The sequence below is a fragment of the Nematostella vectensis genome, chromosome 11 (genome assembly GCF_932526225.1).
Source record: "Nematostella vectensis chromosome 11, jaNemVect1.1, whole genome shotgun sequence".
Lineage (NCBI taxonomy): Eukaryota > Metazoa > Cnidaria > Anthozoa > Actiniaria > Edwardsiidae > Nematostella > Nematostella vectensis.
In genome coordinates this window covers 4,130,713-4,157,594 of record NC_064044.1, presented here as the reverse complement: position 1 = coordinate 4,157,594, position 26,882 = coordinate 4,130,713, and the positions used below count along the sequence as shown (strand labels likewise).

The 26,882-nt window shown below is 41.3% G+C and overlaps 3 protein-coding genes across 7 annotated transcripts in view; all 3 read right to left on the bottom strand.

Annotated features, from left to right (window-relative positions):
- The window catches only part of LOC5503771 (glutamate receptor 2), a 57,622-nt gene extending 56,922 nt beyond the window's left edge, over positions 1–700 (bottom strand). Inside the window, exon 1 of the mRNA XM_048733991.1 lies at positions 549–700. The gene's annotated coding sequence lies outside the window, so the exon portion shown is untranslated. The remainder of the gene's footprint in view (positions 1–548) is intronic.
- Positions 701–3,451: 2,751 nt separating this feature from the next.
- LOC5503773 (glutamate receptor 4) lies at positions 3,452–17,505 on the bottom strand. 2 transcript variants are annotated; one of them, XM_048734462.1, is made up of 18 exons: positions 17,377–17,505; positions 16,665–16,763; positions 16,304–16,447; positions 15,607–15,846; positions 15,018–15,217; positions 13,946–14,005; positions 13,254–13,379; positions 12,379–12,528; positions 11,748–11,852; positions 11,300–11,419; positions 11,001–11,192; positions 8,174–8,418; positions 7,734–7,846; positions 6,703–6,910; positions 5,917–6,071; positions 5,358–5,525; positions 4,822–4,984; positions 3,452–4,012 (listed from the first exon to the last, which is right to left on the bottom strand). In XM_048734462.1, exons 2-18 carry the CDS (start codon positions 16,756–16,758, stop codon positions 3,967–3,969), a joined length of 2,529 nt encoding a protein of 842 aa, XP_048590419.1. In that variant the 5' UTR covers positions 16,759–16,763; positions 17,377–17,505; the 3' UTR covers positions 3,452–3,966. The 2 variants fall into 2 exon arrangements, 1 of the variants encoding a protein (XP_048590419.1); XR_007314197.1 differs by lacking the exons at positions 3,452–4,012; positions 5,917–6,071 and having other exon boundaries at positions 4,873–4,984; positions 16,665–17,421.
- A 52-nt stretch (positions 17,506–17,557) lies between these two features.
- LOC5503774 (protein adenylyltransferase SelO, mitochondrial) lies at positions 17,558–26,587 on the bottom strand. Of its 4 annotated transcripts, none has more exons than XM_048734463.1 (18): positions 26,167–26,587; positions 25,962–26,037; positions 24,847–24,911; positions 24,262–24,318; positions 23,535–23,633; positions 23,204–23,271; positions 22,765–22,852; positions 22,363–22,429; positions 22,176–22,248; positions 22,014–22,097; positions 21,685–21,805; positions 21,226–21,270; positions 20,908–20,989; positions 20,316–20,488; positions 19,829–19,875; positions 18,709–18,788; positions 18,402–18,446; positions 17,558–17,933 (listed from the first exon to the last, which is right to left on the bottom strand). In XM_048734463.1, exons 1-18 carry the CDS (start codon positions 26,406–26,408, stop codon positions 17,856–17,858), a joined length of 1,590 nt encoding a protein of 529 aa, XP_048590420.1. In that variant the 5' UTR covers positions 26,409–26,587; the 3' UTR covers positions 17,558–17,855. The 4 variants fall into 4 exon arrangements, with proteins under 4 accessions (XP_048590420.1, XP_048590421.1, XP_032227863.2 ...); XM_048734464.1 differs by having other exon boundaries at positions 25,962–26,011; positions 26,167–26,317; XM_032371972.2 differs by having other exon boundaries at positions 25,962–26,586.
- Between the last annotated feature and the right edge of the window lie 295 nt (positions 26,588–26,882).

Genomic DNA, 26,882 nt, shown 5'->3' with positions numbered 1-26,882 from the left:
GTCCCAGGAAGAAAGAGCTAATATGTAGACATTGCTAGAAGCCGTTATTCCCTTCTTTGGAGATGGCAATTATGTATATTTATGTCCTCGACAGATAACGGGCGGGAAAGACAATATATATATTTTTTAGTTAGTGTTTAGTAAATTTCAATCAAAGAATCCTGATTTATTTTAAGAAATTATTTTAGCAAAGGTAAGGTACATGTTACGCCTTTATTTTGGAAACGCAGCACAAACATACATTTTATTCAAAATGTTTTAAATGAAAAAAAAACGACGAAAATCTATTAAAAGTATAGGGACAAAGATATTCAATGAATTACATAGAAAAGAGGCTTTACCAAGGCAGAAAAACATTTGAACAAAAATCATGTTCAATATCAATGGTAAAAACAAGATCATACAGAATATGATATTTATTTTTTATACAGATAAAAACCAGTACCCAAGGAAAATGTCTAAAATATGTCATAATCAGGTGTTTCTTTAATGCTTTACTTTGCTATACTTTAACAAAAAATAGCTAAAAAATAATTTTACTTACTTACCAGAACATATGACAAAGCCGCTATAACGCTAAATCAGTTGGAAATGTTATCAAAGGAATTTCTAATTCCAACACTCTTGTATTCTTCGGTTAAATTATTTTGAGGCTACACCTTTCCGGGATAGGCAAAGTTGTTGTAGACATCGAGAAACGTTTACAAGGTATACAAGTTCAACAATGGCAAACTTCACTCGACGGGAAAGCAGTGTAGGCGATGACGTCGAAAGAAAGACAAAGTAAGGTATTCAAAGGCAAAAAGGGGTTATTGGACAATTCAATCAAAAACAAATATTTGAGGCAGGTGTAGACTTATTTGGACGGGGGGTGGGGGGTGGGGGGGTTCAGGTTCCAACTTGCGTTACATTATTGTTCTGTTTTATTTTGAATATTGAAATATCGTATTATTTTGGAAAATATTATTATACATAGATAAGTTTATGCTCTGGAAAAAGAAGAACCGTCTATTTAAAGAACGTCTGAATTTCAGCCTCATTTGCATCGGGTAGGTTCGTAACAAGACGGATCCAAAGTTTTGTAAACAAATGGGATTAGAATTCAAATTCGTTGTGTTGTATTCCATAAAATTTTAACCGTCGTACTGATAAAAAATAAGAGGAAAATACACCGAAAAGAAACATGCATTTGACTTATTAAGGTTTTAAGTTTCTAAAACATACAAGTTTTTTTAATTCCACAAGTTTTTTTTTTTAATTTTGAGCTGAGTCCGCAAAGAAACAGGGCGATGTCATAACAAAGTTTTGCCATTTATATTATACTTTATTCATAGTACTATAAACAATAGAAGCACACAATTAGGGCACGACACATAACCATCTAAATTGTTGCTAGAATGTTCACTGTGGGACACTGACGCAATCTTGTGGAATTAGTAATCCCTGCTAAATTTAGGGAAAATCCTATTTATCCTGAAAAGGGGGCTTCCTATCTTAGAAAACACTATTTTATGTGGACATTTTACATGAGGTGTTGAGGCTTGTAAAACGGAGCAGCTATTTTATTTATTTTATAAGCTTCGCCGGTTACGCACAAACACACAATAAATACATCAATAGAGGTAAGATAAAGACAGAAATGGAACAAGACAAATGGCAGGGACACCACAACACCAAGAACACTCAAACAAATATACTTGAAGATCCCCAAAAATTTCCAGAGTAAGTTTGCAGAAGAGAAATAAGTTTAGCAACTATTAACAGGCCCACGCACAATATAACCACAGGGGCCCATTGGGAGGATCAAGCCCGGTTTGGCGGTAACTACCAGGCCCACGCACAATATAACCACAGGGGCCCATTGGGAGGATCAAGCCCGGTTTGGCGGTAACTACCAGGCCCACGCACAATATAACCACAGGGGCCCATTGGGAGGATCAAGCCCGGTTTGGCGGTAACTACCAGGCCCACGCACAATATAACCACAGGGGCCCATTGGGAGGATCAAGCCCGGTTTGGCGGTAACTACCAGGCCCACGCACAATATAACCACAGGAGGCCATTGGGAGGATCAAGCTCGGTTTGACGGTAACTACCAGGCCCACGCACAATATAACCACAGGGGCCCATTGGGAGGATCAAGCTCGGTTTGGCGGTAACTACCAGGCCCACGCACAATATAACCACAGGGGCCCATTGGGAGGATCAAGCCCGGTTTGACGGTAACTACCAGGCCCACTCACAATATAACCACAGTGGCCCATTGGGAGGATCAAGCCCGGTTTGGCGGTAACTACCAGGCCCACGCACAATATAACCACAGGGGCCCATTGGGAGGATCAAGCCCGGTTTGGCGGTAACTACCAGGCCCACGCACAATATAACCACAGGGGCCCATTGGGAGGATCAAGCCCGGTTTGGCGGTAACTACCAGGCCCACGCACAATATAACCACAGGGGCCCATTGGGAGGATCAAGCCCGGTTTGGCGGTAACTACCAGGCCCACGCACAATATAACCACAGGAGGCCATTGGGAGGATCAAGCTCGGTTTGACGGTAACTACCAGGCCCACGCACAATATAACCACAGGGGCCCATTGGGAGGATCAAGCTCGGTTTGGCGGTAACTACCAGGCCCACGCACAATATAACCACAGGGGCCCATTGGGAGGATCAAGCCCGGTTTGACGGTAACTACCAGGCCCACTCACAATATAACCACAGTGGCCCATTGGGAGGATCAAGCCCGGTTTGGCGGTAACTACCAGGCCCACGCACAATATAACCACAGGGGCCCATTGGGAGGATCAAGCCCGGTTTGACGGTTACAAGTACCAGGCCCACGCACAATATAACCACAGGGGCCCATTGGGAGGATCAAGCTCGGTTTGACGGTAACTACCAGGCCCACGCACAATATAACCACAGGGGCCCATTGGGAGGATCAAGCTCGGTTTGGCGGTAACTACCAGGCCCACGCACAATATAACCACAGGGGCCCATTGGGAGGATCAAGCCCGGTTTGGCGGTAACAACCAGGCCCACGCACAATATAACCACAGGGGCCCATAGGGAGGATCAAGCCCGGTTTGGCGGTAACTACCAGGCCCACGCACAATATAACCACAGGGGCCCATTGGGAGGATCAAGCCCGGTTTGACGGTTACAAGTACCAGGCCCACGCACAATATAACCACAGGGGCCCATAAACACAGGCTCTTGCATCATATATCAGGAAACAGTAGTCCTGTTTTGCGAAATCACGTTACAACTTTTTTCTTTCGAAAGTCAACAAGGAAAAGCTAAAAACGACCGCAAATGGGGCTCTTAAAAAAACTCGCCTTCTAATAATCATAGCATGGGGAACCTGTGGCGAACTCGGGGAGACGCTGGGTCGGTAAGTTGTGAGGAAGTTTAGAGAAAACGTACTCATTAGGACACTGGTACAACTTTTATTAAGTCATTTTTTTATTTCGTTTGCTTCAACGATAATGTTGATTATTAGGCATGCTTAAAGAGAGAGCTAAAAGAACGTTAATACATCCTTAAACCAGGCTAAATGCCCTAGTTGCCGATATAATAAGATATATAATTCATAGTGTGTTTTAAGAAAAAAGTAGAAAGGAAGATAGTTGTAAGAAGAACATCATCAATATAGATTAGTTCCAGATGATTAGCAAAGGCTTTCAGGTTCATGTCGGTGTACACAGAAGAACAAGGGCATTTAAAAAAATGAATGTTTAAAAAACATGTTATTCATAGGTTGTTTAGGTCCATACAATAGGTTTAAGGTTTATCTCGATGGACATTTTACATTGACATATTTACGGCTAACGGGATAACCACTTTCATATCTTAAATTAATTTAATGAGTTTATGATGAGTTTCAGGCATTCAGGTTGACAACAATCGTTCTAAAAAATCATTGAACGCGTGCAGCATGCATGAATATCTAGCAAAGCTAGCTACTTGTCCCCGTCAAATGCTTCCACCTTGGTTTTCTTTTTCCATCTGTGAAAAGTAATAGTGGATATTAGTTAAAGACATTATTGTCACCAAATCTTCCAGTGGAAATTAGACGCCTTATAGGGCTATGTGTAAGAACACTCACAAATGATAATTACCATCCACGTGGTGTATTTATTCTCGAAAAAATAATTTTTAATTATGTTTTAAAATTCTCGACGGAATGAGACGCTTTCAGTAAGTCCGAAGGGTGACGAACGGTCAACTTGACATCGTCTTTTTTCATATAATTGTAATCCAAAATCAAGAAATAAAATAAGACCTCAGTCAAAAAGATGTTTATGAATTTCTTCATCTTATCCTAGTCATTCTCAACTGGCATGGCTTTCTTAATCTTTTCCTTCACGTCCTCTTCTTTCTTACTTTACCCTATGCTATGTATAACCTACCCTATCTGAGGCAAGACGCTCTTCATCTTTTTCTTTACTTTCTCTCCTTTCTTACTCCACCCTATGCTATGTATAACTTACCCTATCTGAGGCAAGACGCTCTTCATCTTTTTCTTTACTTTCTCTCCTTTCTTACTCCACCCTATGCTATGTATAACTTATCCTATCTCAGGCATGACGCTCTTCATCTTTATCTTCACTTTCTCTCCTTTTTTACTCCACCCTATGCTATGTATAACTTATCCTATCTCAGGCATGACGCTCTTTATCTTTATCTTCACGTTCTCTTCTTTCTTACTCCACCCTATGCTATGTATAACTTACCCTATCTGAGGCATGACGCTCTTCATCTTTTCCTTCACTTTTTCTTCTTTCTTACTCCACCCTATGCTATGTATAACTTACCCTATCTGAGGCATGACGCTCTTCATCTTTTCCTTCACTTTCTCTCCTTTCTTACTCCACCAGATCTCGCCAAGTGTTGATAGCATCCCGATGACGCACCCGACTGCAAGAACAGTGTACAGTCCGGCCATGTGCTCCATTCCCAAGCGGTCAGTCGTTTTTTCTGTTGATAGAATAATGTTTTGATTCTCTGTCCCGTTTTCTTCGATAGGGAACCATGTTCTTTCAATTAGCAAACATTTGTAGCAAGCACTCTTTTCGAATAGTTTGAAAACCTTATTGCAAACCGATCAACTATCGAATCCACAAGCAAAATGGCACAGGATACGCAAGGTAAGGTTACCCGATAACTTCGTTACCAAAAACCTCAGGTGACCCCTCCCCCAAAAAAATATAAATACCAGTATTAAAATTGCTTTGATAATCGCAGAAAACACCACAGCTAACCCAAGAGAAACACCACAGGTAACCCAACGAACACCACAGGCAACCCAATGACAATACTAGAGCCGTTGTTAGAGACAGTAGACGCTTACCAGTTCTAGAGGTGCGACACTGACTGCGATAATCCCACCATTTTCGCCTGAGCTCCTCAAGAAAGCCTATCTCCTGTAACTGCAGGATCGCCATTGAGATGTTATTGGTGTAGGGACTTCCCTTTGGCAACGCGATTCCGTAGCTTTGGGCCCCCATAAAGCCTTTCGCTAAAGAATGATAGAAAAAAAGAGTCAGCCCCTCTTATACTCCTCTCACTAGAGAAAAAAAATCCGTAGCTTTAATGCTCTGCGCGTTTTGATATTTTTCAGCGGCGTGATTGGGCTTTTTAATACCACATATCTCCTTAAAGAAGGCCAATCACGCCGCCATTTTACGCTCCCGCTCATGTCACACAAAGCATCCATTTCCATCGGCTAATTCAAGCGACTAACCAATACATTTTCAATTAAATATCGTCAATAACGTATTAGACGTCATTCGTAAATTGTTATTATGAAGTTATCTTGTGAATAGACCATTGTATTTTCAATGATAAACTTTAACAAAGGATTGCTTGATCAACATTCTTCAACGTATATTTCTTTGAGGCTTACAGACCTGCAGCGAGATCACATGGTTTCTGCATGATCAGGTATTCCGAGAAAGGGTTTTCGTCCATAAAGAGGTTCTTTTTGTCGGCGCGAACAAGGTCGAAGCCCTGACTAGAGGAATTCACGAACAATTTGCGGGAGACCATGCGCTTGTAAAGGGCCCTGAAGCAAAATGAAATATTTCTTTTTAGAAGGCATTTTTGAAACAGTGCCGTAGCACCATCGTGAATAGGTACCCTTTCTTTCACACCCCCTCCCCCCCCCGTAATATTAGAGACCAGAAATCTTACGATAAAGTGACGAAGGCGAACACCTTAGATTTGCAGTAGCTCAAGCGCCGAATTCGTCGTTCCTCAAGCAAAGAAAATCTGACTAAAGGTTTCTAAAATTTTATCATTATCCAAACTATTATTCCTTAGAATACTTAGACATCAAAGACGTCCTGCGGGGTCATATGCTAGGTTAAGAGAAAGCTGAGGTCCTGGAGAGCTTTTTGAGCAGTGTAAGAACTGATATGGTGTAATAAACACATAACGCCCGGCGCACACGGAGAGGAAAACTTTACGCGTGCAGTTTGCTCCCTGCCAAAATGATAAACATCCAAAAACTCACACCTCCAGCAGCTGTGAATTTCGTCTCAGTTGCTCGCGAGACGTAATTTCGTTCGATCGACGTATGCGCACCTGTGGGTTTTTTGGCCTCGCGAGGCAGTGAGCAAAGTGAACGCGTGAAATTTTACTCACCGTGTGCGCCGGGCCAAAGACGTCCGACGGGCTGGTCGTAAAGTACTTACGAGTAAAGAGAGAATTCTGAGACCCGGAAGATATCTTGGAGAGCAGTGTCGGAGAGAATATGCAAGTTGTAATCACCATCCAAGACTTCTTTCAAAGTTTGGACTGTGTGGCCTTCAGAACTCGCTTGGAAAAATGCGGCTAAGTTGGCGGTATAGGTCGATACCCAAATAAGTACACAGAACCAAAAGCAGCCGACAATCACGCGACCTGGGGAAGAGAGATTTTTATTTGATTGGGGGAAGGGTGAGGTTAGTTGGATTTACTTGGGGGAGAGTGAGAGTTAGTTGGATTTACTTGGGGGAGAGGGAGAATTAGTTGGATTTACTTGGGGGAGGGGGAGAGTTAGTTGGATTTACTTGGGGGAGGGGGAGGGTTAGAAGGATTTACTTGGGGGAGAGTGAGAGTTAGTTGGATTTACTTGGGGAAGAGTAAGAGTTAGTTGGATTTACTTGGGGGGGGGGGGGGTGAGGGTTAGAAGGATTTATTTGAGGGAGGGGGAGAGTTAGTAGGATTTACTTGGGGGAGGGGGAGAATTAGTTGGATTTACTTAGGGGAGGGGGAGAATTAGTTGGATTTACTTGGGGGAGAGTGTGGGTTAGTTGGATTTACTTGGGGGAGAGTGAAAGTTAGTTGGATTTACTTGGGGGAGAGTGAAAGTTAGTTGGATTTACTTGGGGGAGAGTGAAAGTTAGTTGGATTTACTTGGGGGGGGGGTGAGGGTTAGAAGGATTTATTTGAGGGAGGGGGAGAGTTAGTAGGATTTACTTGGGGGTGGAGAGAGTTGGTTGGATATACTTGGGGGAGAGTGAGGGTTAGAAGGATTTATTTGGGGGAGGGTGAGGGTTAGAAGGATTTACTTGCGGGTGGAGAGAGTTAGTTGGATTTACTTGGGGGAGTGGTATGGTTGTAGGATAAAAAAGGGCGTCATAACACCCCATTAAAACAAATCACAAGACAAAAACACGTGTGGTTGTACCGTTTTCATCCCGTAAATTCATGCCCACATTTGATGTGACTTATGTAAGTGTACCTGAAAGGCATTTTGGCGTGTCATCCGGTCCCTGTTGTAGCGTGGAGGCGAGCGAGAACCACAAGCTGTTGAACAAAGTGAACTCTTCGCCTGTGCCGTCATTGCTACCCAACCTGGATTAACAACACCACGAGATTACCTGGTGTGATAGCTGGTGTATTTTCAATAAAGCTTAAGCTAATCACCCTTATAGGGCTTGAAGCACGATTTTGGTCAAACCAAAACAAAATAAGGCTAATATAAGGACATTTAACATAAGGAAATTTAATATAAGGACATTTAACAAACTCCGGGCTTGTCAAAGGCAACGCATTTGCGCTCAAACTCCACAGAACCACCATTTTACGGCTCACTCGTTAACAGCTGAAAATAAGTGTCTTTATGGGAAGCACGCCAGGTTATCATGAAAGCGAGGCTGCGTCGGCTGTCACGTGTCCTACCTGTGTCCAAAAGGACTGAAGTAGTTGATGATGGTCAACATGAGGGTCATGAATGCGAGGCAGGCAAACGTCATGAGCCACACAGGAATAGAGTAAGGCATCATGAAAGCGAGGATGTCCACACCCTTTGGCTCGGGCTGCCTCGTTATCAGGTCCATGGAGAACTGCATGAACGGCTTGGCAAAGCTGAGGTACTCCAGTCGGCCCGAATTGATGGTCAGGGGGGACACGGACATGTCGCATCTCTGGGTAGAGGAGTGAGGAGTGTTAGTGTATGGTGGATCAGTAAAGTGGTAAGATAAGCAGACATGTCACATCTCTGGGTAGAGGAGTGAGGAGTGTTAGTGTATGGTGGATCAGTAAAGTGGTAAGGTAAGCGGACATGTCACATCTCTGGGTAGAGGAGTGAGGAGTGTTAGCGTATGGTGGATCAGTAAAGTGGTAAGATAAGCGGACATGTCACATCTCTGGGTAGAGGAGTGAGGAGTGTTAGCGTATGATGGATCAGTAAAGTGGTAAGATAAGTGGACATGTCACATCGCTGGGTAGAGGAGTGAGGAGTGTTAGCGTATGGTGGATCAGTAAAGTGGTAAGATAAGAGGACATGTCACATCTCTGGGTAGAGGAGTGAGGAGTGTTAGCGTATGATGGATCAGTAAAGTGGTAAGATAAGTGGACATGTCACATCTCTGGGTAGAGGAGTGAGGAGTGTTAGCGTATGGTGGATCAGTAAAGTGGTAAGATAAGCGGACATGTCACATCTCTGTGTAGAGGAGTGAGGAGTGTTAGTGTATGGTGGATCAGTAAAGTGGTAAGATAAGCGGACATGTCACATCTCTGGGTAGAGGAGTGAGGAGTGTTAGCGTATGGTGGATCAGTAAAGTGGTAAGATAAGCGGACATGTCACATCTCTGGGTAGAGGAGTGAGGAGTGTTAGCGTATGATGGATCAGTAAAGTGGTAAGATAAGCGGACATGTCACATCGCTGGGTAGAGGAGTGAGGAGTGTTAGCGTATGATGGATCAGTAAAGTGGTAAGATAAGTGGACATGTCACATCGCTGGGTAGAGGAGTGAGGAGTGTTAGCGTATGGTGGATCAGTAAAGTGGTAAGATAAGCGGACATGTCACATCTCTGGGTAGAGGAGTGAGGAGTGTTAGCGTATGGTGGATCAGTAAAGTGGTAAGATAAGCGGACATGTCACATCTCTGGGTAGAGGAGTGAGGAGTGTTAGTGTATGGTGGATCAGTAAAGTGGTAAGATAAGCGGACATGTCACATCTCTGTGTAGAGGAGTGAGGAGTGTTAGTGTATGGTGGATCAGTAAAGTGGTAAGATAAGCGGACATGTCACATCTCTGGGTAGAGGAGTGAGGAGTGTTAGCGTATGGTGGATCAGTAAAGTGGTAAGATAAGCGGACATGTCACATCGCTGGGTAGAGGAGTGAGGAGTGTTAGCGTATGGTGGATCAGTAAAGTGGTAAGATAAGCGGACATGTCACATCGCTGGGTAGAGGAGTGAGGAGTGTTAGCGTATGGTGGATCAGTAAAGTGGTAAGATAAGCGGACATGTCACATCTCTGGGTAGAGGAGTGAGGAGTGTTAGCGTATGGTGGATCAGTAAAGTGGTAAGATAAGCGGACATGTCACATCGCTGGGTAGAGGAGTGAGGAGTGTTAGGGTATGGTGGATCAGTAAAGTGGTAAGATAAGCGGACATGTCACATCTCTGGGTAGAGGAGTGAGGAGTGTTAGTGTATGGTGGATCAGTAAAGTGGTAAGATAAGCGGACATGTCACATCTCTGGGTAGAGGAGTGAGGAGTGTTAGCGTATGGTGGATCAGTAAAGTGGTAAGATAAGCGGACATGGACATGTCACATCTCTGGGTAGGGGAGGAGGGAATGTTGACTCATTGACGGCTGATTGATAACTGATAGTTCTTGAGCCCCGGAGGGTGGGGGTGGGGGGAGCTTTCCCTTTCAAGCGAAACCTCGTGTTTAATTGGCCTTTGCCCCGAGGTTTTTTTTCTCCGGGTTCTCCGGTTCCCCTCCCTCAACAAAACAATTTTGATCTTTGATCCGTCATCAGACATGAGTTGTATGGCGGCTGCCTAAGGCGCCTTCCCATGCCTTCAACCCGACCACGTCTGAAACTGCTCTCTCGTGATTCAGCTTCCCAGCTGCAATGAGAGTGATTAGCTACTCCAATCTATTATTTAGTATTATCTACCGGAACACAATTTTATGGTTGGCCGTTAGGCACAGGGATTCAGGATCCTCTGCAATTTTTCCCCTCCCTTTTCTTCTCTAACTTTCGCTAGCTACAGTGCGGCCCTACCTATTCAAATATGGTTAAGACATTGACTGTAATATAACTTTGAGTAATGAAGACAAGCTGCCCGTGGACCGGGTTGCGCTTTGTTTTACCCAGAGGAAAGATCGCGTAGTCTTATCCCCTTCATGGCATTTCGTACCAGTCGTACCAGCACCAATTTAGGGACAGACCATTCATGATCATGAAGGCGAGAGTGGCTGATCCCCCTCCCCCCCCCCCCCCCCAGCATCTAGCTGAAAATAAAAATCTAGCAAACAAAGACTGGCAGAAAAAAAAAACAACGCCATATCGCTCGGAAAAAAAATCCAGCAGCGAAACTGTCAGGGAAAAAATCGAGAAAAAAACTAGCCACTTCCCCCGTCAAATACCAAATAGCCCATCCCTTACCCGGAGTCGTCGCTACCCATTTACTTTTAGCCCTACCTGTCTCTTGTCAAATACCAAATGGCCCGTCCCTTACCCGAACTTGTCGCTACCTACATACTTTTAGCCCTACCTGTCTCTGAAGTTCACCGACGATGCCGTTAAAGCTGCCGTCGGGGTTTCTGCCGCCATATTTTCCATCCGGTGACTCCACTATATAGAACTTGAACGACAACAGCTCGGCGATCTTGGTAATTAGATCGATGCTGTAACCGGTGTAATGGCGGGTTCCATCCTTGACTTCCGAGAACACAAATGGAGGATCCTGCAGAGATGATTACAAATCAAAGAAAATATTCCGTCCGTCCGTCCGTCTGTCCGTCCGTCCGTCTGTCGTAACGTTACACTTTGACTAGGGCGGATCAGACCTACCTCTACCAAGACGACTTTTAACTTCCGGTTCAGGTACTGTAGTGGAATGACCACGTGATCTTGGTTTGTATCAGACTCGAGGCTGCCGCTGACCAGTCGGGTTGAGTTCCAAGTTCCTACCTGCAAAAGTTACCAATCAAATTGCTGAGGTAATGGAAAATCACAAATTTTGACAGATCTGATATAGCAAACTTGTATTATCTTTTTTGGGCTTCGCAAACGTAACCTTTACCTTAATAAACCTGAACTGCTGTGCAAATTCATGAAGACCAGATTAATCCCCCCACCTCTCTCTTACCTTGATAAACAGACCGCTGTGCAGACTCATGACGTTAAGAATCTTTCCACCTCGCTCCTCCCCATTTTTCTCTTACCTTGATAAACCGACCGCTACACAGATTCATGACGACCAGATTCTCCCAAACCCTTCCCCCCATCTCTTTCTTACCTTGATAAAACGACTGCTACGCAGATTCATGACGTCCAGCATCTCTCCACCCCTCTCTCCCTCGGAAGAAAAATGAATTTGACCTGTAGTTCCCACCACCTTTATCTAGAAAGGAATTTAAGCAATTATTTTAAAAATCATCTGTTTTTACGTTAAAAATCTGGAAATAAATATCTAGAAACAAAGTTTTATACTTCTTTTGCTAACTCTAAACGGAAATTCACAAAAGCTTCCCCAAATCAACCGATGGAAATGGATATATAATAATAATAATGTTTGTTTAATTCAACCGACTGCAGTACATGAATAGACTGAATTGCCGGTAGAGTCAGCGATTACTACAATATAATTCACAACACATATTTAGCGTATTTAACGGAAGCAAATTTAGGAAAGCAGTCTGTGCGACCCGCTTCAACGTGGCGACTACAACTCCCTGATCTTAGAGCATATGGCGTATTGATCGGCACTACCCTTTTGGATATTAGAGAGTAGAGCACACTATCCTGCTTAACGCCTGAAATTAGTTTAATACAAGCCTTATGGCTTTTAGACACTTGGTATTTTGCAAAATGGCGGCTGGCAAAGACAGAGGAAGTTTGCAGCAAATTTCCTTAAAAAGACCGCTGACCTTTTTCATGGTGTCCAGTACGGTTATGGCATTCTTGGATTTCTCCACGTTGTGTACAGGGCTATACGAGACCCATCGCCCGCTCTTGATGACGTCATCCAAGGCATGCGCAAACGTCAGCACGGAGTCGTACAAGAAGTACGAGGAATTCTAAGAACAGGAAAATTTCGAGGGAAAAAGTCAGTTTCACTAAAGTACCGTAGGTAAAGGTAATAATTTCGTGATTTTGAGGATTTTGAGCGGGGTTGTTCGTTTTTTCATTTCAGTGGACCAAATTTCCGGTATACCCCTCTCCTCACCTTTCAACATTAGGCAATCAATACTTCAAATAAATTCAATCTTCTGTTTGAAATTTTATTAATAGGGTGCTTTTTCAACATATAGCGATAATAATAAAGATAATTATTATAAAAAAGATATTTATAGTAATTTTAAGGACATATTGATGTGCACGGTATATCCAGCCAAACGTTATAATTTTGCTCTGAGCGGACCTTCATGCCGGGTGGTGGGTGGTTCGTCCGAACCCCCCCCCCCCCTGGCTACGGGCCTGTATGCAAAATCATGCACCCCTGTCTCTATATATTTTCTTATTTCCTGTGGCCAACACTACCATTACGACACTGAACACCGTTTTGAAACGCATAGGTTTCTCAGAGCTGTAGAGATAACGAGGCCTTCGCCTGAGGACACTACTTGCATTGTAGGCACCGAGAGCAACTTGAGTCAAGTCTAGCTCGGAGCGAGGTCTTTTATCCTTTTGGTTTACTGGGGTAAAGATTGCACTTTTATTGTTTTCCTTGCTGATAAGTCTTGCCGAGTGCTGGTTGGCTGACAACGTGGTACCCCCACCCTCCCACGATTCTTGCAATTACCTTAGTCGTGGTCTCATTGGTTGATAAGTCTGACGTCAGACGTGTTGTGTGCTGATTGGCAGATATAGATGGCGTGAGACCGACAACGATCTGGCTTTTCTCGACGATCATGTTGAAAGAGGGAAGCTGTAACGAAATGAAGGTGTCGGTCTGTCTACTTATTAAATAATCAATTAATTCTCCGCCATCTTCAATCACTACGGATCATAACCAGTCTAGCGCTGTAAATAAGACTATCAATGCTGTTGCCGACCCAGGGTGGGGGGAGGGGGGACATATGGCATCTTTCGGATTTTTTTCTTTTATTAGGATGAAGGATTTCCAAAAGCTTTCTAAAACACGCGTTCAACGATTGAAAAGCGTTAAATTAAAATTAAGATGTGACAACTCTTTTCAGGTAATTTTTGGTGTCATTCCCGTGCAAAAATTTTTTGTGTTGACCTTGATAAACCGTCCGCTGTGCAGATCCGTGACGCCCAACATCTCCCCACCTACCCCTCCCCCACCTCCCCCTCCCCACCTACCCCTCCTCCACGTCTCTGTTACCTTGATAAACTGACCGTTACGCAGATTTCTCGTGACATGAAAGCGTTGAGAAAAATAAGAGGGGACAACTCTCTTTAGGCAACTTTTAGGGTCATTTCATTTTATGACGAGTATTCCCGTGCCAAAATCTTGTGTGTTGACCTTACCATGTCCGCTAATATCCAATTATGTGACCGCTCTACCACTCTAGATGACGGAGAATGAACCTGTAAAAGAAAATGCGTTATCAGTCAGGGACAGATATATATATATATATATATATATATATATATATATATATATATATATATATATATATATATATAGAAAATGATGGTTGAAGGCTTTCATAGAAAGTGCTCAATACTCGAAAGTAGAGCGGTGTATAGTGTTGGTTTGAGAAAAATACAAACTACATAGGTTTTCCTACAGGTCTGTTTCGTGGTTGCCCACTCATCAGGGGATTGAATCAGAAATCAGAATCAGAATATATTGCGCGACATTTCTGTGTTTATTTTCCTTAATAATAGATATTTCCCCACAGGTAGATATTTCCCCACCAGCCATGTATGGCTGGTGAAAGGCTAGTTAAACCCAACGAAAATAGCTGGAACCCAGTCGGAAGAACATTAAGGACACCAAACAAACACTGTCAGTATTTAAAGAAGTATTTATTAAGATTTTTAAATCTTAAAGACAAAAATCATACGCCCAAAAGTCACCATATATTCTCTAGTAAATCGTCAAAAGGAATGAGCCTCGGCTACCTGTGATTTCCCGTCGGGCCGACAGAAACCTAAACTGACAAGAGACAAAATCCGCGCTATTTAACATCCTCGAAGAAACTGAAAAAAATAACGCAATACTTTTACAATTTAGAAATATTTTTCGCGTTTTCAGTTAAAAATCATCAGAGATTGTTAAGTTTTAAAAACTGTCGTTCTTTTTTTTAGCTCGCTCGGCCATTTCCTTATTAAGAACTATGTACCATATTTGGGAGTCCGCTTCGATCTTTTTTTCGCTTTTTTTGGTCTAGAGCTTTGTAAGTCGATAATTCCCACGTAAACTTGCAGGAATTCGTGTTTACTACGATTTTGCTGGCAGCAATCTTAGAAATGGAGCATAGTCCCTAGCGTTTTAGAATATCACAGGTCTCCCACGCGCTCGCCCCAGGCTCTTTAAAACCATTTAGAAAAACGACAGCCATTGATTTCCGCTTCAAGGTAGACCAGCACTTACCCCGTCCATGACGACAGAGACATATTTCGCGTCACAAAGCAAGATGATCGCCTCCACCAGCTTGTTGTTTAGTTTATTGAGTACGGACTTGGTTTCCTCGTACAGTTTCCCGGGATAGTCCAGCACAATGTTCACATCTGCTTTCTCGATATCAGAGGGGAGGAGGGAGTGCAGTCGGCGGGCTTGCTCGGACCAGCGCACTGGGAAGAGAAATAGGGAACTTAATGCGTCTCTGTCGTCAGCCGCCATTTTGTCATCCCAGCAAAATACCAAGTGAGAAAAAGCATCCATTTCCATCGGCTGATTTGGGAGAGCGATTGCGATATTTAAGATTGAAATTGATAAATGACATATAAAACTGGTTTTACATCTTAATATTTCGTCTTCTAAAATATAGGATGAAAACAATAACAAGTGACAAGGGCTCTTTAAACAGCGAAGACAGAAAGAAATGGAAAGCTAAAAAGAGGACGTAAAGCCGCGTGCAAACAGCACCGATCTCTCGCTAAATAGTTCGGGATGGTGTGAAGCAACTCGCCAACATTTCCTTTCGCTTATGGTAAACCGAGCATAGCCCACCATGACCTACCATCGCTGAGCACAAGCAGACTTGACCACTTGTAGTGCTTGACAATATCAGCGATCGCCTTCAAAACGTCATCACGACTTGGAGCCAATGAGATGCCTCGCTTGCTGAGAGTAGAGTTTGCTGCGATTGGCTGGGTGGTTACCATGGGAACAGCAAGCATTGCACTCAGCAAGTCAAGAGAAGGAGAGGGCTGTGAGTCGGTCAGTATGGCCAGGGCCCCATGCGAGGTGAGGTTAGCAGCTGCAAGGCAAAAAACAGTCATGACTGGGTTGACGCCTTTGGCAAGTTACGGCGTAGCAGGGGCAGAGACAATGTGAGTCTACCGCCCTTGGCCCAACTATTTTGAGAGGCATTGTAATTCCCCCCCCACCCCCCCTCCCCGCAAGTAAAATAATTTTGAAAGATCGTATAATCTCCTACCATCAAAAATTACGTTCAATGCTCAAAATTTCAGCCAAGTAGTGTTTCTTACTGTTATTTTTGATAAGGCGCCCCCTCCCCCTCCAAAAAACTGAAGTAGTAGGGATGAAAATGGAGGTAGTAGTGGTGATGTAGCGAAGATGATGTAGATGGGGTGTTGAAGATGACGACGATGTCAATGTAATGATAGTGATAATTGTGACGATTTGTTGTGATGATGATGTTTGTTAGCAGGTACATATCATTGTTGTTGATGTAAGCTGTGATGACAACTCACCATAGGCTAGAGATGTCGTGTTCTCGGTTCCTTCTACAAGTCTGAGCGTTGTTGAGGCGAGAAGGCCTGTGTCCGAGTTCACTTGATTGATAGCGGATTGTACGGCAGCACGTGATTGCTGGTCCTTCTCTTCCGAGAAAAACGCTGAAAAGAAACATGTGTTTTGTTATAAGAGACATTTTCAGACCTTCGCTGGGAGCACCAAAATCGTCCAGAAGTCATTACAAAATTTTCAATTTTAATGAGACTCAAGGTACGATTCTTTCGATGATCTTTTTGGGGTGGCAAAGGACTGGTTATTAAATCTTCGCTCCCACTCGATTTAATCCCATCCCTTTTACCTGAATAACACCGTACCTACCAATATAGGCCGTGGGTGGTACAGCGGCATAACTCAGCCAGCCATGCGCACAAATATGATAAAATAAAATTGCGAGAGACTTCGACTTGACCATGATTGCTGAAAAACGAATAAAAACATCTTGTTGCTTTATTTATATATAAAGCCAACAAGTTAACTAATAACACTATTTGCAGATTTTTTTAAGCGGAAAAGCTCCGAAATTAAGGTCACCGATTAATCGTAGCTGTCCACGCAGACACCAAGTAAACTTGTGTCGCGCACATAAAAACACATTGAGAAATATCGAGTATTCTTCAAAGAAGACTCCTATTATCCTAGGTTACCCGCTATCGGTAGAAGATAACACTTTGAACACTGAATTGACTATGGGATAAAATAAAAGTGTTCTGTGAAAGAAGAGCTGTCTGCTTTAAGATAAAAATTGGATAAAAATTAAAATAATATTTTTTTTAAATTATTCGAAATAAGTGACAGAAAAATATAATAAGAAGCGTTTACGTCGAAAAGAGGTAATAAAGAAAGTTATATTAAGACTACAAGCAAACATGATAGAAAACCTCGAAGCTATTAAAAACAAAAAGAAATCCTTGAATAAAATTCATTCCAAAGTTTTAAAACCTTTCCTATTTTTCCTTCGATTAAAGAAATTCACCAATTTATATAATAATTGAGGACCAAACTGCTTTAAAAAAACCTAATTATTGCCTACCTTTTTATATATTTCTCCAAAAGGAATGGCCCACCATAATTTCACTCAGTCTCAATTCTTTGTATCAGCATGTTATCAAAGTCACTTTAAGTTCCGAAACAACCTTATGCATTATTCACAATCCAAGGGAAAATAGGTATTGTCTAGAGCTATCGGTGGTTCAGAAAGAGAGGGTTTGTGATTTGCGAGAATCTCGTATTTATTATTGCCATTGTTGGATGGAGCAGGTTGCTCCACAACCCAGACCGACACGGTCTACGACAAAAAAATAAACAAAAAGCCGTTTTGATACCATGAAAAGTATAAACACAAAACCTAAAATAAATAGAAATGCAACAAAATAATGTCATACAAAGCAAAGCATTTTCTGCTATTTTTACAATAATATTCTTATCAATTTCAAATAGAGTTTCAGGTCGTATTCCGTCCGTTTTTAGTCTTGATAAAACTGTCCTGTTGTCATGGAAACATCGCGCCAGCTACGAGGAGCAGCTGACGCGCAATTTTGTAGACCAAGGGGGTGGGGGTGCGGCATATCCTGCTCTCTCTGCCGACTCCTGAAAAAGAGAGGCACGGGTTTATCACGTGAGCTTACTACTCCAATGACTGTTTTCACATATCTTTATCATTCTGTCAAAAATAACCGAGGAAGTCAATCCGACTTCAATATATTTTTATGCCCCTTTTCCATTTTTTGTTTGATGTTTTCACTATGGTTTTTTTCTTGTATATTGTCAGATAAATTCAGTAAAAAAAAGCCAAGAACTTGTCTGTTTCTCCTGAGCACAGCCAAGAAAATGAATCCTTTATCCTAGAAAAACAGCAAATGCGAGAAAGCATCCATTTTCATCGGCTGGTTTGGCAAATGAATTGCGATTATTTTCTAATTTATTTTTCTATTTTATATTTGGTAGATGGAACCTAAAACTTTGTCTATGGATGGTTATCACGAAAGGTGTTTTCCGATATTGTATTAAAAACAACAAGAAAGGCGTGGCGGACTAGGAGTCTTTAAAAGGACGTACCTGATAGTTAAAAGGCCGCTGTAAAACATCCATCAAGTGTCGAATCTAGAAAAAACAACAAAAAAACAATCACGGAAAATAGGCACTCAGATCCGTGAGATCCACAAAGGGATAACAAAATCGAAAGAACCTTTACGGAAAACCCCACAAGAGATAGGAGTTAGTAGAATTACACCCAAAAAGATAGGGCGATCATCCCGGTCTACTTTTAAAGAGATCCTCCATCCTCCCATGGGGGGGGGGGGGGGGGGGGGGAGGGGGGGGAAGGGGGTGAGTACAAAAATGGGCGTGTGAAATAGTGACGTACCTCGGTGTAGTCGCCTCGATTCGCTTTGTCAATGGCAGTCTGTGCCATCCAGTTACGTAGTACGTATCGAGGATTGACCGCTGGAAGGAATCGACATATATCGACAGCTCACGCTAGCAACCAAGGGATTGGCCATCAGGCATTGCGAGCAGATTTTGATAGCGGAGGAATTAAGGTACGTTAATACGAGCAGCAAAATTCTACACCTTTTGTCGCAGCATTGCTGCAAAAAAAAGTTCGTAAGTGCCGTTGCGCGTTTTACTATAGGCGAACCGACTGTCGCTCTTTGTTCTACTTCTTGCAACAAATATTGGAGATGCTGCCCGTATTTCTACAACAACCCAACTTGTCTCGCAGCAAAAAGACGTCAGGCAGGTTTCAATAGCAGTTGCGCACATCAGTGTCACGGAGAAAAAAGATGGTGGATCAACAGCAAGAAACAGTCTATCTTTTGCTGCGACAAAAGTTGGTTCGCCGGTAGCAAAACGCGCAACATTGCCTTCGAACTTTTTTTGCAAATGCTGCCACAAAAGTTGTACGGTTTTGCTGCTCGTATTACCGTACCTTAAAGATAGCAGCGACTTGCACTAAAAAATCAAATGACATTTTGGGCTCGCGCGCGCTTCGGTTTTTAGCGGAAAAATAACTAAAACTCAGAGAAACGCTTGCTACGTTTAGGTTGGTTCTCACTTGGACGTAAGCGTAGGCGGAGAGCTCGTAATTTCACGATTCTCACTGGAACGCTAGCGCAAGAGTAATCGCAATAGAACGCAAATGCTTGATTTTTTGTACTTGCGCTTGTTTTTGACAGATTCTCACATGTGTTGCGCTTACGCTTTTAGTGGTCGCGGGCGGATCCACTACGAATGAGTGAGGGAGGGGGATGGAACTGATGTCATGAACGCGGTCCCTGTGATCTGATTGGCCAAATAGTAACAGTACTGCGCGTTTTCTTTATACAGTAGTAGGGTAACACCTCATTGATTGTAAATGTCAGAATTATGGAGCCTATGGCTGCAGTTTAGAATCAAGTCGTCTCAAATTTCTTTCACTTGATGTTTAAATGATAGTTCACACTATACATAACCATGCCATCTAAAAAGATTTTTAGTCGCCTTACCGTGCATTCTGATTCTCCGCTTTTCGTCCGTATCATGGTCACCGTTCCTAACGGAAAAAAAAACAAATGGTCGATACCTAGTAGAAAGGAAAATCACTCGCTTTTACCAGATAAAAAATCCAACCTTGCAATGCTACGCGCGTTATCGTGGCCATTATTATGACTAGTTAGCCAATAATAACACAACCTTGCAATGCTACGTGCGTTATCGTGGCCATCTTGACAATACTTAAAAATGAAGTTAGCCAATAAAAACACAACCTCGTCTCCAGGGTCTTCTGGGTAGTTTTCAATATGGCGTCAAGCAGGCTGTATAAAGCATTTTAATGGCACTATTAGTAGGGAAGTCCAACACACTGACAAATTTATGTTTGGCATTGTCTAAAACAATTTAGGCTACTGGAGCGTATTAGTGAACAATGTCATGCATAAATTTGTCAAGCATCCCTTTAAAGCATCCCTTATATACAGTATAAAGAGTACAGACCTGCCCAGTCTCTCTTGGTAACGCCCCAGCCAGTCACGCCAGTTTTTTTGCTGCTTGAGCTTGTCTAGTGCCCAGGCACCAGGAGGGATTACACCTTGCTCGATATGTCCAAGGATGAGGTTACCAAGCTGTCGGAAGGTCATGGTGAAGTCTGTTTGTGATGACTCCATCATCTTGGAAAAGACAGAAAACATACTGTTAGAGCAATGAATTGATTGCAATGACGATGATGACAATGATAATTTTGATAATATGATGATTTTGATGGTGATGATTTTGATAACGATGATGATTTTGATGACGATAATGATGATGATGATGATAATAAGGATGGCCTAATAAAAATGTTGATGATGGTTATGATGGTGATAATGATGATTCTTTAATACTCTTTCTGCTGCTGACAAAACTAATAATTTTGCTGATTATGATGAAATAATAATAAATTACGATAATAATAATGATAATGATAAGGATTATAATGATAATGGTGATGATTAAATAATAAATGATGATGATGATGCTGATAATAATGTTGAATAATGATGTTGGTGAGTGCAATTATAGTGGCAGTTGTGGTGCTTGACTTCACCTGGAGAAATGATTTGATTAACATGTCATCCTCATCTCTTCTACCAACAAGACCCAACTTCTGTCTGTGCAGATCCATAAAGCTAGACACAATGAAAACAGAGCACATGAGTGTTTTCTGGTCTTCATCACTCTAAAGTCACCTTTTCTTATGTCCATATCACTTTTGATTAACTTTGGACTATATTAATTAGTTACTTGTAGTTAGCAAATCACACAGCGGGCGGACATTGCACAAAGAATTACAGATCATACCTGGAATCACTTTTTTAAAGATAATATGAAAAATATTAAAAATTTCAATTCTACAAACACTCACCAATTGTTGAATTCTGCAGCATACCCCTGAAGGATTTTCTTACCACTGGCAAAAGACAGAAAATAGGGAAATATCTTTAAAAATAACAAAAATCATGACCCTAGCTTTTATTAACTGAAAAAAAGTTTTACTCAAAACCTGAAATAAAGGCTAATAAAATTATTTAAAGATTAGAGCCTACTAAACCAAAATGAAATGTAATTTCTGTCATGCTACCATTGCCATAAAGGCAAAGTTAGCTAATTATTAGAGGGTGAGAATCACAGTTTTCAATTGATACACATTTTATAACAAAAGGGGATTACATCATCATGTTCATATGCACTCTGAAGCATTTCATTGACACGCTGGTTGACTGGTGAAATTCCTGTCAATCAAACACTACCTTTAACACCTTTAACACCTTTTACACTACGCTATAACACCCCAGCTATAATAACCCTCTTCAACGCCAAGTACCTTGCAAGGTCGATGAGAGGTGACAATGCATCAAGAAGTTTGGCCAGATTGTATTGTCCAGCACTGGGCTGGTTGCTGAAGCTGTATCGGCCCTCATCATCTGAAGTGTTGGGTACAAAATCTACACACCAAAAATATGAGTAAAACAATATTGACTTAATTTGTTAGAGATCGTGACTAGGTTAATACAGCATCACTATTAATCAATTATATTTGATTGAATGAGAATAGGGTGTAGTAGTATTTTACAAAAATATTTCCAATCGGACCCACACTATATCAACTCGATAAAACAGAGGTAAATTGTAACAAGCACATATAAGAGCTACCTGAGTTATATGTATCCATAAAGCCGAAAGGTCCATAGTCAATGGTCATAGAGAGTAGACTGAAATTATCAGTGTTACACACTCCTAAAAACAACAGAAGATGGTACATTAATTCAAAACATGTGTTGGTGTTAAGTCTGTCAATAATACACCACACCCTACCATGAGCAAATCCGAGGGCCTGCCATATGGCAATCATATGTGCTGTCTTGGTAACAACTTGGGAGAAAAATTCCTAGAAACAACATGTTTTATTAGAGGGCTTGACTTGAAGAATGTTGGTCAACCACTCCTTTGTTATTGTTACTTTTGAAAAACATAAAACATTCTATTTGCAAAAAAAACTCACCAGGTATTTCTCTTTGGAGTCTTTTATCTTGTTGAAATGCTGCTCAATGACAAAATCAACCACTTTCCTATAAACATGATAAAATCTAAAAATAAATGCTGTTGTTTTAGCCTAACTATCAATGTCAGCAATGTGCAATAATTACTGTACATCAGTGTACATGCTTTAGTCAAAGCTCTTAAAAGCAATACCATTGGAAATGGGAAATTGTGGTGTACACTATCATTTCAAATAAATGAATTGCAACTGAAACATTGAGACCATTTATTGTATTTTCATTAAAATTTCACTTCAAAAATTATATACCATGGCACTGTAACTTTTAAATGACAAAGAAATATCACACAAAAAAGAGATAAAAAACATTACATATTACTTATTAGTCATTGTACACATCAGTACCTCAAGAGATCTGTTTCTCCATTGCTTGTTAGAATCTCTAAGGAACCGATTCTAAACCAAGACTTTGCAAGACGTAAAACAACAGCAGCTGAAAAGGACAAGACAATGACGAGGGTGTTAATAATCATAAATGGTACTGGCAAAACATGTGATAGAATGTAAAAATGGAAAAGTTGCAACATAAATAGACGTAAAAATGCAATGATCACAACATCGATAAATCTGTAGTACAGTACAGTAAAAAAATAATTTCAAGATTTGATAGATCTGTAGTTAAAAGGCAATAATTGCACATTCATTGATGTAACTAAAGTGTAATTATCATAACATCAGGTGGATATTTGATTGGAATGGTGATGGAACTTTAATTTTTTTTAATGAAATACATCTAGTTACAGTAAACTGTGTTAATGATCTGGTTTGATGATTGTAATTCTACCTTTCTCTCTTATTGGGTGACCATCATAGAATTGGTCTCTCCATACTTGCTCGTCACTTACAACAAGACTGAGAGAGATAAAAATTGATGATCAGTCAGTAGGCTATGCAAAAGGAACAGTGTATAAGCTACAAATGCCTAGCCAATAGACAATAAGAATTACATAAATAATTGACAACAATAACAATTAATGATTCACAAACTCTAAGAGGCAAACACTGCACCAGCTCTAAAATGTACAGAGTGCTTCTTACAACAAGATACATTATACACAACATGGATATTCCAACCATTTTTTTTAGAATTATTTGCTGATTCACCAATTCTTTACCTTGCAACTCGGCTAGTTGGAACTCCCAGATAATGCATTGCTTCACTTGCTAAGAACTCTCGGACAGATGAACGAAACACAGCCCGGCCATCACCATGTCTGTAAATCAAGATTAGTATTACTATCTTTAAGTTTACAACAGTTATCAACTCCATTTATTGTTGGCTAATGTAATGCATGCTTTTGTAGATTATAAAGACTTAGAGTGTATGCAAGCAAGACGTTTGTTTTTTTCAGTAGCAAACCAAGCATGCAGAAGACTGCTCAATCACATGTCAGGGCGGTAGCAAGGGGTGGGGCACAAGGGGAATGTGCCCCTCCAATATTCAAAAAAATTATACAGTAAGCAAATGACCAGTAGGGGCATGGCTGTGCCCCCAATATACAGTCCATCGACAAAAGGATGTCATCAACTGGCTTTGCGACTATGTGACAAGCCCGCAGGTAAGCATAGGTAAAAAACACTGAAGCTCTTAGCTGCATATATTAGCCACTGCATAGCTTTAGACTTAGATGCGGTAGCGGTGGCTCATATATGCAGCTAGGCGCTTCAGTCACATAGTCGCAAAGCGGGTTGACGACAACCTTTTGTCAAACAACTGTAAATAATGTTTCTGTATTGTGCCCCCCCTCCCCTGTATGCAATTACAAGGAAGAGTGTCTGGTTGATAGAAGTTGGGAGGCTCTACCTAAGACCTTTAATAAGGGGTTTTCCTTCAATATTTACCTTGAATAGGGGGTTTTCCCTGACCCCTTCAGCTGTAGCTCCCAGCGTTCGCCTTTACTAAAAAAAGGCAAAATAATTGTGACAAAATGTATTTTGTTTCTGAAAGGTAATTAAGGATGTTACCTGTGCAAAAGCACTTTGACGTACCCCCATAAAACAAATATAGTAATACCCATAATGTAACAGGAATTGAGAGGGAAAAAAACATGTGTGGCTTGGTTTGAAGTGGTTTATTTTCAATGCTCCTCGTTTCTTTACGGTTCAGAACTCGATCGGAAGGTAACATGGACACATGATTTCCAGCTTAACGTCCTTATCCAAGAAGACGAGGGATTCCAGGTCACCAATGTAGAGAGCCAGGTTTTTGCACCTCAAAAAGTATGTCAAGTTGTTCTGACGTGAGTTTGAACCCTTGGCCTCTTGCCTGGGATAAGAAGGCTACTTTCAACTAAGTTGGTGTGCATGTGATATCTATGTATGCCTTCCCTCCACCACCCTCCCTCACAGTAAATCATGATTATGTAAAACTGTCAATGCATTAAAGTAAACAATGTCAATGTTTCCTTTACTCTATAAATTAAATACCTGTTGACATATTCTCCCAACATAACAGCCCTTCCATCACCAAGCTGTCCTGACCAATCACCAAACTGCAAACAAACATGACATTGTCATAGCCTGCTAGCCCCAGGAGTAACCATATACAGTTGTTAAAAGGCAATAATTGAAGTGCAAAATATTAAAGATTCATTAAACTTAGCTTCCTTCTTCTGCTAGCTCCTTTTTAGAATGTAAGTAGGCTTTTCAGAAGTTGCCTTTTGCTGTACAACAGACATTCCTAGCTCGCTTCCTGCCTATTTTACCAATCTAAATTTAGGTTGGTGGTGTGTCTCATAAACATCCAATCTCAGTGCAGGAAAGATCAACCCCAAAGTAAAATCTTATTTCTTATGGCTCTTTCTTTCTCTTTCAGCATGAATTCTTTTCAACATGCTATAAAATTCAGATTAACATCAATAGTACAAAGAATGTTTAATCTTTCCTGTTGACTGAACAAAAAAAGAAATAGAAATAACGAAGGTTTCAAATAACGATGGTTTCGTTATTTTTATGCGTGCTTAAGAATAGCATCATTTTAAACAAGCATGATTATATATTGTATAAATTTTTTTTATTGCAAAAATATGCAACTAAAATCGAAATCATGCAAATGAAACAAGTCCTCAACTCCGCATACCTGGGTTTTTTTTTACAGATTATTGAGGAAAATACCCATTAGATCACACCCTCCTATTAGGGAAAATCAAAGAGGGCGACTTGAGGCAAGTCTAACTCCTTGTAAGATGTGCGATTGGCTAGAAGAGCTTTTCTTTCTCTTTGTTTTTAACATGGTACTTGCCGATTCACATTTTTAGATTTCCTGTTATTCATTTGAAATTGTGCAAAGAAAAGTCCTTGGCACAAAATGATCATAACAATGCACAAGGCCAAAACTGTGAATACAAACACAACCGAGAAACAGCAGGGAAACGCTTCTATTACAGCAGCGTAGCCAGGGTTTTTATCAGGTGGGGGGGGGAGTCCTTGAAAGGCATTTTCTCCAGTATTTTAGGTAATGACTTATATATTTACTGTATTTTTGGCTGATAGAAAGGGGAAGGAATCAAATAAATAACCCCATAAGCAACATAAACACAAACCTGATGTCCACCATAACGATGCGCCAATGGCACACTCTGTGACGCCACTTCTGTCCCGGACACAAGTCGGACAAACCTATCACGTGACTCCATTGTAACACTTTCAGGGTTGATATCCAAAATGTCCGCCAAAACCTCCGAAGACACAGCTACCAGAGAAGGCCGCGCCCTTAATGGAGTTGGCTTTACGTAGGAAAACACATACCTGCGAACTTGTCGTACATAGTTTCTCGTTTCTGGATCGATTGGAAATGTTTCTGCAAGAAGGTTTGATTCAGCGAAGTCCCACTCGGTAAAATTGACACCTTTTGGACAAAAGGGGAAAAGGTCTTGAAAAGTGTATTGATAAATTATATTATTTGACGTCCATCTTTTCGATCTGATGGATCCACTGACTAAAATTAGAGAAAACAAGACGGAATTCTGGAGAATTTGAAATTGCCGCATATTCTCTCTTCTATAGTGATTTGTTGGCCTGGCCTTCAATCAAACACAGGAAACCCAGTAATGATTGATTGAACTGATCTCTCAAATCATCTTATCCTTACTTGATTTTACAAAACATTGAATTTTCGAAAGAATAAACGTATTTCTACTATTTTTACGAGTTCTGGCCGTTTAAAAGGGTATCGCTATTAATCAACCGTATCATTTCCAGATTTCCTCCGCTGTCGTGTGTGACCGAAGAGCTCTGGGAACAACGGAGCCAGTCAATTCAATTCGACCAAGCGAAAAAATGGGGCGAGCCAATTCTCTGCGCGTTCAACTATTAGTAAAAATAGGGACAAGCCGATTATGCTAGCATACTTTCTGGCATAATCGTAGCCCGAGTATAAGGCGATTTTATTTTTCAAAAGTCGGAGAGGAAAAATAAAACTACTTCGCTTCCCGGTATATACTTCATAGGGAAAGATAAAAGGG